Source organism: Lycium barbarum, chromosome 9 (genome assembly GCF_019175385.1).
Source record: "Lycium barbarum isolate Lr01 chromosome 9, ASM1917538v2, whole genome shotgun sequence".
NCBI classification, from domain to species: Eukaryota; Viridiplantae; Streptophyta; class Magnoliopsida; order Solanales; family Solanaceae; genus Lycium; species Lycium barbarum.
Genome location: NC_083345.1, coordinates 36404125 through 36421013, shown reverse-complemented (window position 1 = coordinate 36421013; position 16889 = coordinate 36404125). Strand labels below are relative to the sequence as shown.

Below are 16889 nucleotides of genomic sequence, written 5' to 3'. Positions count from 1 at the left end.
AAAGAGAGAATAATTTGAATTGCGTTGGAAAAATCACGTGGTGACAAGTTTGGAAATGTTGCAACAAATTTGAGCCTCTTATTAAGTTCGACATATCACTATGGTAAACTGTTCTGATGCACGTCTTCAACTAATCATATGCCAACTCCCGCTTGCCTAAAGATAGCCGAGGTCTTGTACTTTTGTATTTCAAAAAACCTAAGAAAACATTTCATTAACAATACCAACTGTCCAAAGTGTTAGGATCAATTTGGTCAGCAATGTAGTATAGAAAGCTCCAATTAACATTACCACCTCGGGATCTAGAGGTTGCAGAAAATATGGACCGTGCTGAAAGTAATAGTACATTATAGCCTCTTTGGCCAAGTTTATTTTTCTGCAAAATGCTTATTTTTTCCAATATTTATTTCTAAAAAAAAAATTAATGTGTTTGGTCAATCTTTTGAGAAAAAATAAATGCTTCTGAAGAACAGCAGAAACTGCTTCTCAGAAGCTAAAAAAATTTTTTTGCCCAAAAACACTTTTGAGTAAAACACTTTTTAAAAGTTTAGTCAAACACTAATTGTTACTCAAAAGTGTTTTTTAAATTAATTGACCAAACAAAATGACTTTTCATCAAAAGAACTTTTTTGAAAAGCACATTTCAAAATAATTTGATTTTAAAAATATGGTCAAACAGGCTAGATTCACTCTGAATATTGACACAGCATAGCAGATGGTCTGTAAACTCAGCTAGCAACTTTTACAAGCGTGTTACTATATTTGGATGAACTGGATATCTAAGAAATTGGGCTCACAAGATGAGAGTAGCTTTATTCAGGATCCATACATCAATTACATAAACCAGCGACTAAAAAGAAATATAGGATGCTCATGTCACTCAGCAATTATTTCCCGTCAAAAGTTTTTACAAACGTTTTCTCAAAACAACGTCAAATATCTCTGTTCAAGGGCATTCTTTCTCATAAACATCATTGGCATATTTCCAGTTGATAACTTTCCATATATTCTTCAGGTAATCTGGTCTTACATTCTTGTACTGCATCACAAAAAAAGCAAAGGCAAATCAGTTAAGTTCGATAAGAATTCTTGAATTTGAAAAAAAAAAAAAAAGACCAGACCTCATAAAAATGGCTTTCGAAAACATCTATCTCCATAAAAATATTTCATAGGACAACAATTTCTTTGATACATTCATAGCTCTCATTCACCCTCACTATTAAACCTTTTTTCAACTGTATGCAATATATGAAGATCAAAAGCATTTAGAAAGGAGAAAATATTCACTTGGAAGAAATAGCAATGTCAATCATGCTTCAGAATAAAAACATAGGTAGTAGCACGAATATTGACAGAGCATTGTAGACATATCATGTTTGGCTATTAAGCACCATAACAGAATAATCAAATTACCTGCAAGTAGTATGCGTGTTCCCAAACGTCTATACCCAGAAGAGGTACCAAATTTGCTCCTTTAGAAACCAAAGGGTCCTGCAAGAAAAAAATGATCCCTACCATAAGGCAACCTGACAAGCAACAATTACGGAAACTTTCTTATGCAATCCCCTACCTAAAAGGGTTGATAAAAAGGACAAAAATAAAGACCTATCTACAGTTGAAGCCTGGGTCATATGGTGTAGACTGCAGAATGCTGACAGACCAACGAGGTGGGGAAATGCAAATAATCCTAAAGCACCGGTAAAGAAGTTCATTAACCTAAGAGGAATACTCAGCTGGTGCAAGGACAATATTTAAGATAATAAATACATCTCTCGATTATGGAATCTAAAAATGAATGAAACGTCAGATTATTTGCGCTGCAGCTTTAAGACTTATCAGTGATCAAGAAATTAGCAGTCTTCCACATTTTCTTTTCGCGCTTTCTTGTAATAACGTGTGACTAAGGCAACAGAGTGGAGGAATCAACTTCACTTGTTGCAGATGAAACTCAGCTATCCATTCATTTAGGATAAATAGAACATAGCTTCATTTTGTTTTTATTTTTTTATAATCATGGTGTCCAGACCAGCTTGCTCGCACCTCGCCTAATTTCACGAAATACCTGTCACTCACACCCGCAACAGATTCCAGGTAACTCTATCCACCAAGGCTAGAACAGATAGGTAGAAATCACCACTAGACACACCCTTGGTGGAACGCAGGGGCAAATCTATGTATAAAAAATGGGTCACGTGAACCCACGGTCACCCGACTAAACTCCGTATATTATGTATATAATCCTAATAATATATCTAATATTAACTGAAGGAACACATGGTCAAACTAGACCGGATGGAGCACTAGTTAAGTGCTGGGTTTAATACGTTAAGGTTGTGGGATCGAACCCTACTAAATGCACTTTTGCATCCTTGTTTTTTTAACAAAAATTTAAGGTGAACTCATCTCTTAAAATCTTGGATTCGCCTCTGGTGCAACATAGTTTATCCATTACAACAACAACATAGAGCCCGTTTGGATTGGCTTATAAGTTGCTTATAAGCTGTTTTCAACTTTTTTGAGTGTTTGGCTGGCCAGCTTAAAGCCATTTTGTGCATAAAATACAACAACAACAACAACCCAGTGAAATCCCACAATGTGGGGTCTGGGGAGGGTAGAGTGTACGCAGACCTTACTCCTACCAAGGTAGGACGGCTGTTTCCGAAAGACCCTCGGCTCAATGCGACTACTAATAAGACAGGATAATGAGACTATCTACTAGCCTTCTACCCTAATCTGGGTCCTCCAAACCCTCCTATCTAAGGTCATGTCCTCGGTAAGCTGTAACTGCGTCATGTCGTGTCTAATTACCTCTCTCCAATACTTCTTCGGCCTACCCCTACCTCGTCTGAAACCATCCATGGCCAACCTCTCACACCTCCGCACTGGGGCATCTGTGTCTCTCCTCTTCACATGCCCAAACCATCTCAATCTCGCTTCTCGCATCTTGTCTTCTACCGAGGCCACTCCCACCTTGTCCCGAATATCCTCATTCCTAATCCTGTCACTCCTGGTGTGGCCACGCATCCATCTCAACATTCTCATCTCGGCAACTTTCATCTTTTGAACGTGAGAAGTCTTAACTGGCCAACACTCCGCCCCATACAACATAGTCGGTCTAACCACCACTTTGTAGAACTTGCCCTTAAGTTGTGATGGCACCTTCTTGTCACATAGCACTCCGAAAGCAAGCCTCCATTTCATCCACCCTGCCCCAATACGATGTGTGACATCATCGTCAATCTCCCCGCTGCCTTGCATAATAGACCCAAGATACTTGAAACTACTTTTCTTCTGGATGGCCTGGGTACCAAGCCTCACTTCCAAGCCAGCCTCCTGAGGTGCTTCACTAAACTTACACTCTAAGTACTCTGTCTTGGTCCTACTCAGCTTAAACCCTTTAGACTCCAGAGTTTGTCTCCAATCCTCCAACTTAGCGTTAACTCCGCTACGAGTCTCGTCGATCAGGACTATGTCATCCGCGAAAAGCATACACCATGGCACCTCACCTTGAATTTGCCGCGTCAATCCATCCATCACCAAGGCAAATAAAAACGGACTAAGAGCTGATCCTTGATGCAACTCCATCACAACTGGAAAGTGCTCTGAGTCTCCTCCTACTGTCCTTACCCTGATTTTGGCTCCCTCATACATGTCCTTGATCACCTTAATGTACGCCACAGGTACGCCTTTAGCCTCCAAGCATCTCCATAGGATCTCTCTTGGAACTTTGTCGTAAGCCTTTTCTAGGTCGATGAATACCATGTGTAAGTCCCTCTTTCTCTCCCTATACTGCTCCACCAGTCTCCTCACAAGATGGATGGCTTCTGTAGTTGAGCGTCCCGGCATGAATCCGAACTGGTTCTCTGAAATAGACACGTCTTTCCTCACCCTCATCTCCACCACCCTTTCCCACACTTTCATAGTATGGCTTAGCAGTTTGATACCTCTATAGTTGTTGCAACTCTGGATATCTCCCTTGTTCTTGTATAGAGGGACCATTACACTCGACCTCCATTCTTCAGGCATCATTGCCGTCTTAAAGATGACATTAAACAACCTAGTCAGCCACTCCAAACCTACCTGGTCCGCGCTCTTCCAAAATTCCCCAGGAATCTCGTCAGGTCCGGTCGCTCTTCCCCTGCGCATCCTACGAACAGCACCCTTAACCTCCTCAACCTTAATACTCCTGCAATACCCAAAATCGTGACTCCTTCCTGTATGTTCTAAATCTCCCAACACAATGTCTCTATCCCCTTCTTCATTTAAGAGTTTAAAGAAGTATGACTGCCATCTCCGTCTAATGAGAGTCTCCTCTACCAATACTTTGCCATGCTCGTCCTTGATGCACTTCACTTGATCCACATCACGAGCCTTTCTCTCCCTCGCCTTAGCTAGCCTGATCAATTTCTGATCCCCTCCTTTCTCTTCTAGTTCAGCATAAAGGCGTTCAAAAGCTGCCGTTTTTGCCGTCGAAACCGCCAACTTCGCCTCCTTCCTCGCCATCTTATAAAGTTCCCTATTCGTCCACTTCTCCACCTCATCCTTGCTTTCTATCAACTTTGCATGCGCCACCTTCTTTGCTTCCACCTTCCCTTGAACTTCTCCATTCCACCACCAGTCCCCTCGATGCTGGCCACGACTACTTGTCGAAACCCCCAACACTTCCCTTGCTACCGCCCTAATGCAACTAGCCGTCCTATCCCACATACTGGTCGCATCCCCACTACTATCCCAGGCCCCCATAACCTTCAATTTCTCTCCCATCTCCACGGCACTAGTCGTGGTCAAACTCCCCCATCTGATCCTAGGTCGGTCATCCACGACCCCCTTCTTCCTCGTCATCTTGATCCCTAAATCCATCACCAAGAGCTTATGTCGGGTTGTAAGGTAGTCGCTCGGAATGACCTTACAGTCTTTGCACAGACCTTTATCGTCCTTCCTAAGGAGTAAAAAGTCTATTTGAGTCTTAGCCACTGAACTACGGAAGGTTACCAAGTGCTCCTCCTTCTTTGAGAAACTCGAATTGGCTATCACCAACCCGAAAGCTCTTGCAAAATCCAAAAGTGAGACTCCTCCTCCATTCCTGTCCCCGAAGCCAAAGCCTCCATGCACATCATCATAACCTCCCGAAATTGGCCCGATGTGCCCATTGAAATCACCTCCCACGGATAACTTCTCAGTAGGCGGTATGCCTCCCACCAACTCGTCCAAATCCTCCCAAAAGCGCCTCTTCTCCTCCTCGCCTAAGCCCGCTTGCGGTGCATATGCACTAATAATGTTCAAAGTGAGCCCTTCAACGACCACTTTAATCGACATCATCCTATCAGTTGCTCTCCTAACCTCTACCACCTGATCCCTTAAATCACTATGTACTAAAATGTCCACCCCATTTCTATACTTCGACCTACCAGAGAACCACAGCTTATACCCGTCTACCTCTTTAGCTTTAGGAGCTACCCATTTAGTCTCTTAAACACAAGCTATATTAATCTTCCTCTTCTTAAGAATCTTAACTAGCTCTATGGACTTCCCTGTTAACGTCCCAATATTCCAAGAACCTACTCTCAACCTAGACGCTCCTTTAACCCACTTACCCCTCCTAACCCTCGCCCCCGAACGAGAACATGACCCTAGTCTACCATCACTAACCAAAGCCACAAAAATGAGTATGAACTAATAAATTATTCAAAGGTCTAAAGTCAGCAAAATATAACTACAAGTGTATGGACAAATAATGGATATGGCAACCGGAGGTACCAACTCCAGTTGAACTGAACCTGGTTGCCGCCGGAAAACACTGTTCACGGTCGAGTATTGTTCACTGCCGAAAAATGTTCACAAATACCTGAAAGGGAGAAGAGAATAAGGGGGGGGGGGGGGGGGGGGGGGGGAAGAAGAAAAGAAAAAGGGAAAAAGGAGAGAGAAAGAGAGGGCTGGCCGGAAAAAGTCGTCGGCGACGGCGCAGCGGCGTACTGGTAGCGCCAGAAGCAAATAAAAAAAGGGGAAAAAAAAGGAGAAGAGAAGAAGAGGAGAAGAAGAAAAGGGAAGAGAGAAGAAAAGTAAATCTGGCCGGAAAAGTGGCCGGCGTTACCTGGTCACCGGCGTTACCTGGTCGCCGGCGTCACCTGAGCAGTGATGACGTATGGTCGCCGGACGAAGTGGCGGGCGGGCAGATCTTACCGTTGGGAGAGAGCAGAGGAGAGAGAAAGAGCAGATAAGCCCAAAAAAATAATTGGGCCTGTTTGGCTTAGCTTATCTAAAGTAGCTTATAAGTTGTTTTCAGCTTATAAGCCAAAAAAAAAAAAAAAAAAAGTTAACCTACCCCAACTTTTTTTAAACCCATCCAAACATGCTCATAACCAGTATAGTCCCACAAGTGCGGTCCGGGAAGGATGGGGTGTAAGCAGACCGTCCCCCTACCTTTGTGGGGTAGAGAAGCTGTTTCTATAGACCCTCGGCCCAAGAGCCCTATAAAGCAATTATCTATTAATTTAGGATAAATAGAACAAGCATCAATCACCTGATTCGCAGTGGTTTCAATCACCAGGCGCTTAAGCTCTTTGTCCACACCAAGCCACTGCAAACATAGAAGCAAGCTCAAGAAAAAATAAAAGGTACAAGCTAGAGCTTGATTCTCACAGACATAAGCTGACCAACTAAGTCCTGAGAAAAGGTAGCGAGACTTACCACCCAGCCAGAGCCCTGTAAAGCAGCACCTTCTGCATTCATCTTTTTTACTAAAGCTTCCACGGAACCAAAGTTAGTGTCAATAGCCCAGCCAAGAGAACCCTTTGGAGGCTCACCACCACCCTCCTGCAATATGATTAAGCAGTTATGTTATTTCCCCTCAAAATAGAACAATGATATAACTGAGGAAACAAGCTTACGCGGACAGGGGCAAGGTTCTTCCAGAAAATTGAGTGATTAATATGACCTGTTTGAAAAGTCAAAACAAATCGTCAACTTGGATAAAAGATTGATTACTTGTGAAATCAACATTAATAGTACTTTGACAACTGATTAAGTGGCCTCATGAATGGACCTCATCACGGCATGAATGCAAATCAAAATACAAGTTGTGACACAGAGTGCAGAACCAACAGAATTCTGGGCTGGACATCAGCTTATTAGCTTGTGGTGATCCGGTGTTTCTTTTGGACCAAAATAATTGCCCTCATACATATGATACAATAACTAATTACTTGATATTTACGGATTTCTCATTTCCAAAACACAAAAAGACCATTTAGGCATTCAATTGACATCATTGCCGCAATTGTTTTTTCATTACCCGTGGTGTCCGGGTCACGGCCTGCATGCACCTCGACTAATTCCGCGGCATACCTATCCCCTCCACCAGCAACAAGTACTAGGTAACTCTATCCACCAAGGTTAGGACAGATGGAAGAAATCACCTAGTGGGATTTGAATATGAGACCTCATGGCTCTCAACCTACTTCATTGACCACTAGGCTACACCCTTGGGTGCAACTTCATTGCCAGAATTTGATTGATATTGGAACAATATTAGCATCGCCCATGATACTTTCATTCAATTGACATAAAAGGGTCAAAAAATGCTCCATTCTAAGCTCTTCTCATCCATATACTACAATTAATTCTTTTGAGAATAATCCAACATCAAATAAAAGAACCACCTAGTTTGTTTTAATTTTCTAATTCTGAAACGAGCCATCTCTCATCTTGCAATTCAATTCAAATCCAATTTATCTCGAACAAATGCAAAATTACGACCAACCAATCAAATTCCATAAACCATAGCAACCAAAAATTGTAAAAAGAGAAGGAACTGTGCTGGGCTAATTACTTGATATTTACGGATTTCTTCTTTCCAAAAAGCAAAAAAAAAAAAAAACCATTTAGGCATTCACTTGGTGTCATTGCCACAATTCGAATTAATATTTGGAAAAAAACCAGCCATCAGCCATGGTAATTTCATTCAATTGACATCACAGGGTCAAAAAATCAGCCATCACATGGTAATTTCATTCAATTGACCTTAGAGGGTCCAAAATTGCCTCATTCTAATCTCTTCTCATCCACCTGCTACAATTAATTCCTCCAAGAATAATCTAATATCAGACAAAAGTACCACCTAGTTTGTTCTAATTTTACACTGATATAAGGTGGAATACCCTAGGATTAAGTTTGGGATTAAATTTATATTGTGTGTGGTTGACTGTATAAATTTATCCCACCGTCAACCAAACACAATATAAATTTAATCTATCAAACCTTATCCCATCAAAATTGCGATTATTTTATCCCCGCCTCCCAGGTGGGATAAATTAGTCCGAGAATTATAATCCCGGAATAATTTAATCCGCAAACCAAGCGACCCCTAATCTTAAAAAGATCGATCTCTCATATTCCAGTTCAATTCAAATCCAATTGATCTCGAACAAATGCAAAAACACAAGCAATCACTCAAAATAAATTCACATCAATAAATCATTCAGTAAAAAGGAAAAACGAAAAAAAAAGACCTCCGCCGTTGAATTTGAGGGCACTGTGCAATTTAGCGACGGTATTGGCATCTCCTTTAGAAATAGCATCGTCGAGCTGTTCAAGGGCTTTATTGTAATTAGTTATGTAAGTCTGATGATGCTTCTGATGGTGTAGCTGCATTATATCACCGCTAATTGCTGGCTCCAGTGCGCCATAGTCGTATGGAAGATCCGGGAGCGAAAAGGTTTGGAGGCCACGTAGTTGCTGGCGGAACCCTAGCCCTGCCGCTACGGTCCGTTTGGTTACTAGGGTTCTTAAAGCCATTTCGAGATTTCTCTAAATTGGTTAGTTGTAGTGGAACGGTGGTGTGGTGCAAATGAGAATGTTAGCCGGGTTTCAACTCGATGCTGCTCTTTTTATAGTTACATTTAAGGCAATGACTGTACAGTGAGGTAACTTATTGAGCTCACGACCCGTGTCAGCTTGTCTCAAATTATGTGATTTCTAAAAATAGTAATCTCAAATTATTTGTAAGTTTAGAAGTTTATGAGTGTGTTCGGTATGGAGGAAAATGTTTTCCTAGAAAATAAGTGAATTTTCACTTATTTTCCCATGTTCGTTTGGGTAGTGAAAATAAGTGAATTTCTTACTTATTTTCTCATGTTCGTTTGTTTGATAGAAAACGTTTTTCGGAAAATACTCATCCAAGTCTCACCAACTCCAACCCAACCTCATACCCCCACCCACACCCCACTCCCACCCACCCACCTATGCCCCCACCCCCCTCCAAAACAAAATTTCTTTTGATTTTTTTGTTTTGTTTTTTGCAACCCCCACCCCCAACCCTCACCAACTCCAGCCCAACCCCATACCCCCACCCCCACACCCCCACACCCCCACACCCCACTCCCACCCACCCACGCACCCCTACCCCCACCCCCCTCATTTTTTTTTTGTTTTTAGCACCCCCACCCCCAACCACTCCCGTAACCCATACACCACCCCTCCCGCGCACCCTACCCCTCCCCACCCACCTACCCCCCAACATTTTTTTGAAGTTTTTAATTTTTTTCTGAATTTTCTACACGACCACATCCCCCATCACCCCCCCCCCTCCTCCCCCCTTGCGTGGAACCCATACCACACCACCCCCCCAACCCCAACATTTTTTTTTTGAAGTTTTTTATTGTCTTTTGCGGGTTTCTACACCCCAGACACCCCCTACCCCAAAACAAATCTTTTCACCACCCACCCACCCACCCCCCCAATACCCCATCACCCCTTCCAAAAGTTTTAATCTTTAACCACGCAAACATTCAATTTTTATAATTGTCAACTTTTTTTCAATTTGTTTTGGAGGGGGGTGGGGTGCAAAAATTCAAAACAAATGTCAAAACTTGTTTTTCAAAAAAAATATTTGGGGGGGGGGGGGGAGGGGTGTAGGGTGCGGGGTTGGGTGGGGGTGTAGGGTGGGGTTGGGGTGCAAAAAAACAAAAAAAATGTCAAAACGTTTTTTTCAAAAATATTAATTGTTTTTGCGGGAGGGGGGTAGGGGTGAGGGGTGGGTGGGGGTAGGGTGCGGGGTGCAAAAAAACAAAACAAATGTAAAAAAAAAATCAAAAATATTAATTTTTTTTGCGGGAGGGGGGTAGGGTGGGGTGGGCTGGGGATAGGGTGCGGGGTGAAAAAAACTAAAACAAATGTCAAAACCTTTTTTTCAAAAAAAAAAAAAAAAAAAAATTTGGGGGGGTGGGGTGGGGGTTGAGGGTGCAAAAGACCAAAAAAAATGTCAAAACTTTTTTTTCAAAAAGCTTTTTTTTTTTAGGGGGGGGGGTGATAAGGGTGCGGGGTGGGGTGCAAAAAACCAAAACAAATGTCAAAAACTTTTTTAAAAAATATATTTTTGGGGGGGTGGGGGTAGGGTGGGGTGGGTGGGGTGTGGGATAGGGTGGGGGTGCAAAAAAAAATTCAAAACTTTTTAAAAAAAAAAATTGTGGGGGTGGGGTGGGGTGCGGGGTTTGCATGGGGGTGCAAAAATTCAAAAATAATGTCAAAACATTTTTTTCAAAAAAAAATTATTTTTGGGCAGGGGTGGGGGGAGGGATGGGTGGTGGGTGGGGTGGGTGGGGGTTGGGAGTGGTTGGGGTTTGGTGATTGGTGAAATGAACTTGTGAACTTGTTTTTCTTACTTTTATTAGGGAAGTCATTTTCCCTTAATTTTGAGGAAAATGTTTTCCAAAATTTTTTAACAAACGAACATGAGAAAATTGGAAAATATTCCTCCATAAACACACCCTAAGACAAATTTAATTATTTTTTAAATTTATCCTTAGTAATTGTTACTGTATTGAAGAATACAAACACCTCAATAGAGTAAATATTTAATGACCATAGATTATATCTTAAGACAAAAGTAAAAATAAAATAGTCAAAATCCCCTTCTAATTATAATGTCTTTTAAGGGAAGAGAAACACGACATATAATTTAGACGGATGGAGTAAAAAAAAAAGGGGGAAAATGAAATCCTTACACCAAAATTCCCTTTTTTTTTTTTTTTTTTTTTTTTTGTGTGTGTGTCTCACGGGAATTGAATCCACACCAATTGCAAAATAAAAAGAAGTCTCATGCAATTAATGTCAATTATACAAGGCATAAAATAAAAAACTTCATCATTGCACTTCTATTGCAAGAGTAATTAAGATATTGTAGTGTGATATAAATCATCAATTTACGTTGCATATCATTTTAATCAATCTTACTTAAAATTTAAAGAGATGATATCCACAGTGCTTGGGGTAAAACTTTAAAATGATAAATTTCTAAACCAAACATAATAGTACTTGAATATAAGGTATACATAGAGGACCTAAATATATGTTCCTTCCTCTAGCTGATGACATCAATGGAATCCTGCCACAACTCCCTTAGAGTCCGGAACCAAAATGCCTCCAAAAAAAATATTTTGAACCAAAATATTTCAACAAAAAAAAAGAGTTACCAAAGTACCTTTAGCGCAATAAAATACTGCGCTATAGCACTTCACGGAGACGGAGTCGTTAAGTGCTATAACGCAATATTTTACTGCGCTATACAAAACTTTCTCTCACCTATAACGCAGTAAAATACTGCGCTATAGGAGTCCGTCATTTTCAATAACATCACATTTTTCACCCCTCTTTACGTAGTTTAGCCGTATATTAATCATGCTTTGAGATTCCAAAACTTCAATATTTTATATAGAACTCTAGTTATATTTGTACAATTAATAAAATAGGCTCAACACATCAAGAATACGCAATACTTTGGATTGTCATTTTAGTGGTTGAAAAGTGCTCGAAGTCCTTTTTTATTTGAAGACTTGTAGTCATTAGCTTTAAGTTATTTATCTTTCGTCTTAGTTTTAAATTAATGCTTAACTTTATTTCGAATGTGTCACGTTTTTTTTTATTATCAATTTAGGATGTGAAACTATAAACAATAATAAAGACTAAGATAAAATTTATAAATATGTAAAAAAATATATAATATTTACGATAAATTGTACAACACTAATGTATATACACTATCGAGGATGGGTCCCACATGTAGTATGCCGGAGACTATCCCTAGGCCTAAGGCTCATACCATCCCCACTGCCCTCGCCATCGTCTCCATCGCCCTTTTTCCTCTTAATAACCGGGTGCTCCAAGTCATGATCATCTCCTCTTCCCCTAGCCCTTGCGCCCTTAACTAGAACGTGCTTCTTGTTGGGATCTAGTCCCGCTGGCACGCTCAGAACCTCAGGCTGAGCTGGGTCTGAAAACTCGACCTCTTCCTCGTCGGGAGTCGCCACCGCAGACGCCGAAGGATGAACCTGAAAAGTATATAAATATTAGTACCATTTCTTATTTATATTGAATTCATTAACGTTATTTATTTAATCAAACTTGTGTGTCAACGGGTGCCTGAGTAGGCTCCTGAGATGGGTCTGTAGGCTCCTGAGATGCGTGTGGTGGTGAATATAAGGTAGTCTCCTGGACGACATGCTGTTCGAAGTCCAAGTAAAGGTTATAAAAATTAAATAAATATTTACCTTATATTGAATAAAATTAGTTTTAAGTAAAAAACTTACATGCGCCTCGGTAGTCTCATGAGAAGACACCTCTGCCTCGGCAGGCTGATGAGAATGCTCCGGAATGGGCAGCTCCTGTGGACCTACTGGCGCCGAATCCTAAAATATGAAAAAAATGAAATAATAAGTACTTTAAATGATCAAATATGTATATTAAATATTGACCTTTTATTGAATAAAACTAATTTTAATTAAAAGCTTACATGTGGCTCGACAGTCACATGGGAAGACATCGCTGGCTCGGCAGGCCCATGAGAAAATGCCTGAGTGGGTGGCTCTGGTGGACCCACTGGCGCCGAATCCTAAACTATAAAATAGTGCTAAATAATGAGTAACATATATATATATATATATATATATATATATTTAAAATAAATAATTTAAATGAACAAATAAGTATTTTAAATACTAACCGGGATCAAAAACTCATCGAAGTCAAGAATCCGGGCTCCCTCTAAATTCCTCACAGGCCGCTCATCAGCTAATGAAACGCGTAACGCCCCCCATCAACGTTATCACGCTCCTCCATGTATGCATTCTGGCTCGGCTGTGATGAAGACTCGAGTATCTCAGCAAGTAAGAGCGCCGACGTAAACGTAGGTGAGTCCCCAGGTGAGCTGCCACCGGCCTGGAACGGCTGCGGATGGACTGGACCGTGAACACCCTCTGGAATGGGATCGGCCTCATCCGCCTCATCTACCAGATGGTGTCCTCCACCACCAGGTCCTCTAGCAGCAGCGCCGCGTCCTCTACACGCACGACGTCCTCTGCCAGCACGGCCTCCTCCTCTGGGAGCACCCGGTGCTGCCTGATACTCAGCCTCCGAAACAGGCTCCGCCATGCGCCTAATCTCGCCTGCCTGCCGGATACCATCTTCGGATATCCTAACCATCTCCGCGGCAAGCCCCGTAAGCCCAAGGTAAGGCATATGCTCTAACCCCAAGATGCGTAAACGTTGTACGGCTACCAGCTGCATTTGTGTTTAACAGAAACAAAAAAGTTTATTTTTAAAACGTAACAATTAATGCAATTAGAAAAATCTAAATACGATAAACTTACCAACGCCTCGTACTGCCCCGCGAGTGCTGAGTATCCTATATCCCTAGGGGGACGCAAAACTGGGTTGCCGATCAATAGGCGTGTGATCTGATGATACCAGCGCATCTAATGCTCAATGGGAGTCAAATGGCCGACCACCGCTAAAGTGCCCAACCTGTTCTCCCAACGGTGGAGCTGGACATCCATGAAAGCCAAAAAATCATCATCAACGACAGCCCGATCGTCCCGCTAGTAGTGTCGGAGCTCATGACGGACATCAGGGGGTATACTCTGTGTATGCCCAAACTGTCATAAGACACGCTCGGGCATGTGATCCTCTACGATGTCAAAGTGTATCAATGGATACCGCGACCTCCAAACCCCCTGACCTGCCCTACAGAAAGGGGGCAAACCATCTAATATAGCAGCGTACGGCGTCCATATAAATAGCTGCATAACATATAAATAAAAATTAGTGATCACCAAGTAGAAAAAACGTTTAATTAAGTTATTAATGTAAATTTAAATAGTTTTACCGCATCGTTCGTCATGTGATCAAGCTGGTCCCGGAATGGAAGAATACTGTGGTGCGTATCCACATCCCGGTCAAAACCCGTTGTCCACCTCCTCGCATAAGACATGTCAATCTCGAGGTGATGCCTAGGTACGGGCTGAAAAGGCAGCATCCTCTCCCACGCCCATAACTGTAAGCGATATTAGAAAATACGATTTTTTAGTCGTCCTTTCAAGAGGTTTGTTGACATTAAAGGAACGCACACTTAAATTATTACCTGGAGAAGAGCAAAAAATCCACACACATCTCTGACAGCACCAATAGACGCTCGGCACAGGCATCTGTAAAGATACGCCAAAACAGCACCGCCCCAGTTATAGTCTCCCAAGCGGTCCAGATGCTCCAAGAAAACCAAGTAACGTAAACTGACAAAGGCACCCGATGAATTCGGGAACAAGATGCCCCCGAATATAATAAGAAGGTACAAATGGGCATGACGATCAACATCGTCCTGCGGGGTGCTGTCCACAACCGGATCCAGACCCTCCAAATAAGTGCAGAGTGCACTAAGCTGAACCCGACTCTGTCCCGATATCTGGGCCGCGACATCAGGCACGAAGTGGGTGAGCTTAGTCAACTCTGTCACCCACGTCTGACCAGAAGGAGGCTCGTACCGAGTGTACAGTGGCTCTCCATCTACCCGCAATCCAAAGAGGACCTCCACATCCTGAAGTGTAATCGTGGCCTCACCAGTGCGAAGATGGAAGGTATGTGTCTCTGGTCTCCACCGCTCAACCAAGGCCGTGATGAGCGCCCAATCATGTTGTACCCAACCAACGGACACGCAACGGTAGATGCCGCCCCGAAACAATATCTCCAACACGCGAGGGTGTGGGGGGTGCTCGCTTAAAAGAGCCCACGCTCTCTGCAGCCTACGGGGACGGAGCCTAGTAGATATCCCTATAGTACCGGCCCATAATAACTATGACCTATGATTGTCTTGCAAAGACAATACTGATCTATCAGCGGGCCCCGGGTGAACAACGGGCCCCGGGTGATCATTGGGCCCCGGGTGAGCATCGGGCACCGGGGGAACATCGGGCCCAGGGGGAACATTCGGATCCATGAAAGAGTCCGGTTTGTACAAACTAAATTAGTCATTATTCTTGAAATGAAAGATAAATTATATTAACTAATTAATAATTTGTAGGGAATATGTGAATTATGTAGTATTATATCTTGTGAATAATTAACATGGGATATGCAATAAATTTAATATGTGATAGTAAGGACACATATGTGATGACAAAGATTTTTAAGTTAATTACACTTGAATTAGGTGATGGCAAAGACTTGTTAAGTTAATTAGTTTGGGAATCGAAATTCAGCAGTAATATTTGTTTGGAACTCTATTTTGAATATGTGATATATTTTTAGTTGACCAAATAGCCAACACAACTACTATAAAATTAAACTAAAAGAGTATATTCGCCGACCACATATTTTCCTACAAACTTTACATTTTTTTCGTTAGATTATGTATTTATGAAAAGAAGAACTTTAACTATTCTTTTTAAGATGATCTTTTTTTATTTAACATATATATTCACGCTTTTAAAATTATATAGATTAACATTTCATAATCATTTACAACTTGTTTGGATGGTTGTTACCTGTTGTATTATATTATGTTGTTAGTTTAAATAAAATATTTGCTTTGATTGCTACTTTAATTTATAGTTATGTAACGACGAAAGGTCATATTTTATGTAACCACTGATTTGGTCCTATACAATACAAAACAATAAGATAAATGTCAAAACAATACATAACAATCATCCAAACAAAGTGTTAACAACATAATAATTCATTACCATTCAACTTCTTTCAATTCATAAAGAATATTTAACAAATACTCAATTAACAAAATAATAATTCATTAACATAAAGAATATTTAACAAATACTCAATTAACAAAATAATAATTCATTAACATAAAGAATATTTAACAAATACTCAATTAACAAAATAATAATTCATTAACAATTCATAAATAATTAACAAATTAACAACTCATAAACATATAACAAATTAACAATTCATAAACATTTAACAAATAATGAATTAAACAAAAACAAAAAAAAAGGAACAGTGGCATAAGCCACTGCCCAGCCTGATCAAACAAAAAAAAAATGAAATTTGATTTTTTTTCTTTGGAAATTAACGACGATTAAATGTTAAACATGCATGCAATATAATGTATATAACAAAATAATAACAAAAGTTCATAGTAGAAAACCTTAATCGAAGATTTTTTGTAGAGTTATTTTAATCGAGTTGTACGCCGCTTTTTCTCAAAATTCGAACTTAGAATCTTGCTCCTTGACTTGAATATACCGAGAATCTAAACTTTCCGGACGAAATTTAATAGAAAACGACGTTTTTTTTGACGTGGGGACCACCTTGTCTCGCCTCCAATGGCGTTTTCAATTTTTTTTTTTGTCACTGGAGGGACCAGTGGTAGAACCCGATGGGGTTTTAGTGGGGTGATATAGCGCAGTATTTTACTGCGCTATAGGTGAGAGAAAAAGTCCTATAGCGCAGTATTTTACTGCATTATAGGTGAGAGAAAGTTTTGTATAGCGCAGTAAAATACTGCGTTATAGCACTTAACAGTTCCGTCTCCGTGAAGTGCTATAGCGCAGTATTTTACTGCGCTAAAGGTACTTTGGTAACTTTTTTTTTTATTGGATATT

The 16889-nt window shown here is 40.9% G+C and overlaps 1 protein-coding gene across 1 annotated transcript; it reads right to left on the bottom strand.

Moving 5' to 3' along the window:
• Positions 1–778: 778 nt before the first annotated feature.
• On the bottom strand, positions 779–8878 carry LOC132611284 (superoxide dismutase [Mn], mitochondrial). The gene is made up of 6 exons (XM_060325711.1): positions 8508–8878; positions 6888–6934; positions 6688–6813; positions 6521–6577; positions 1414–1491; positions 779–1039 (listed from the first exon to the last, which is right to left on the bottom strand). Exons 1-6 carry the CDS (start codon positions 8791–8793, stop codon positions 947–949), a joined length of 687 nt encoding a protein of 228 aa, XP_060181694.1. The 5' UTR covers positions 8794–8878; the 3' UTR covers positions 779–946.
• Positions 8879–16889: the final 8011 nt, after the last annotated feature.

Excerpts from the sequence above, each read along its gene's own strand:
- LOC132611284 (XM_060325711.1), bottom strand. The coding sequence starts at position 8,793 with ATGGCTTTAAGAACCCTAGTAACCAAACGGACCGTAGCGGCAGGGCTA. Across the intron at positions 6,935-8,507 it reads CCTCAAATTCAACGGCGGAG|GTCATATTAATCACTCAATT; the intron begins GTCTTTTTTTTT and ends CTTTTCAAACAG. Across the intron at positions 6,578-6,687 it reads TACAGGGCTCTGGCTGGGTG|TGGCTTGGTGTGGACAAAGA; the intron begins GTAAGTCTCGCT and ends CTATGTTTGCAG.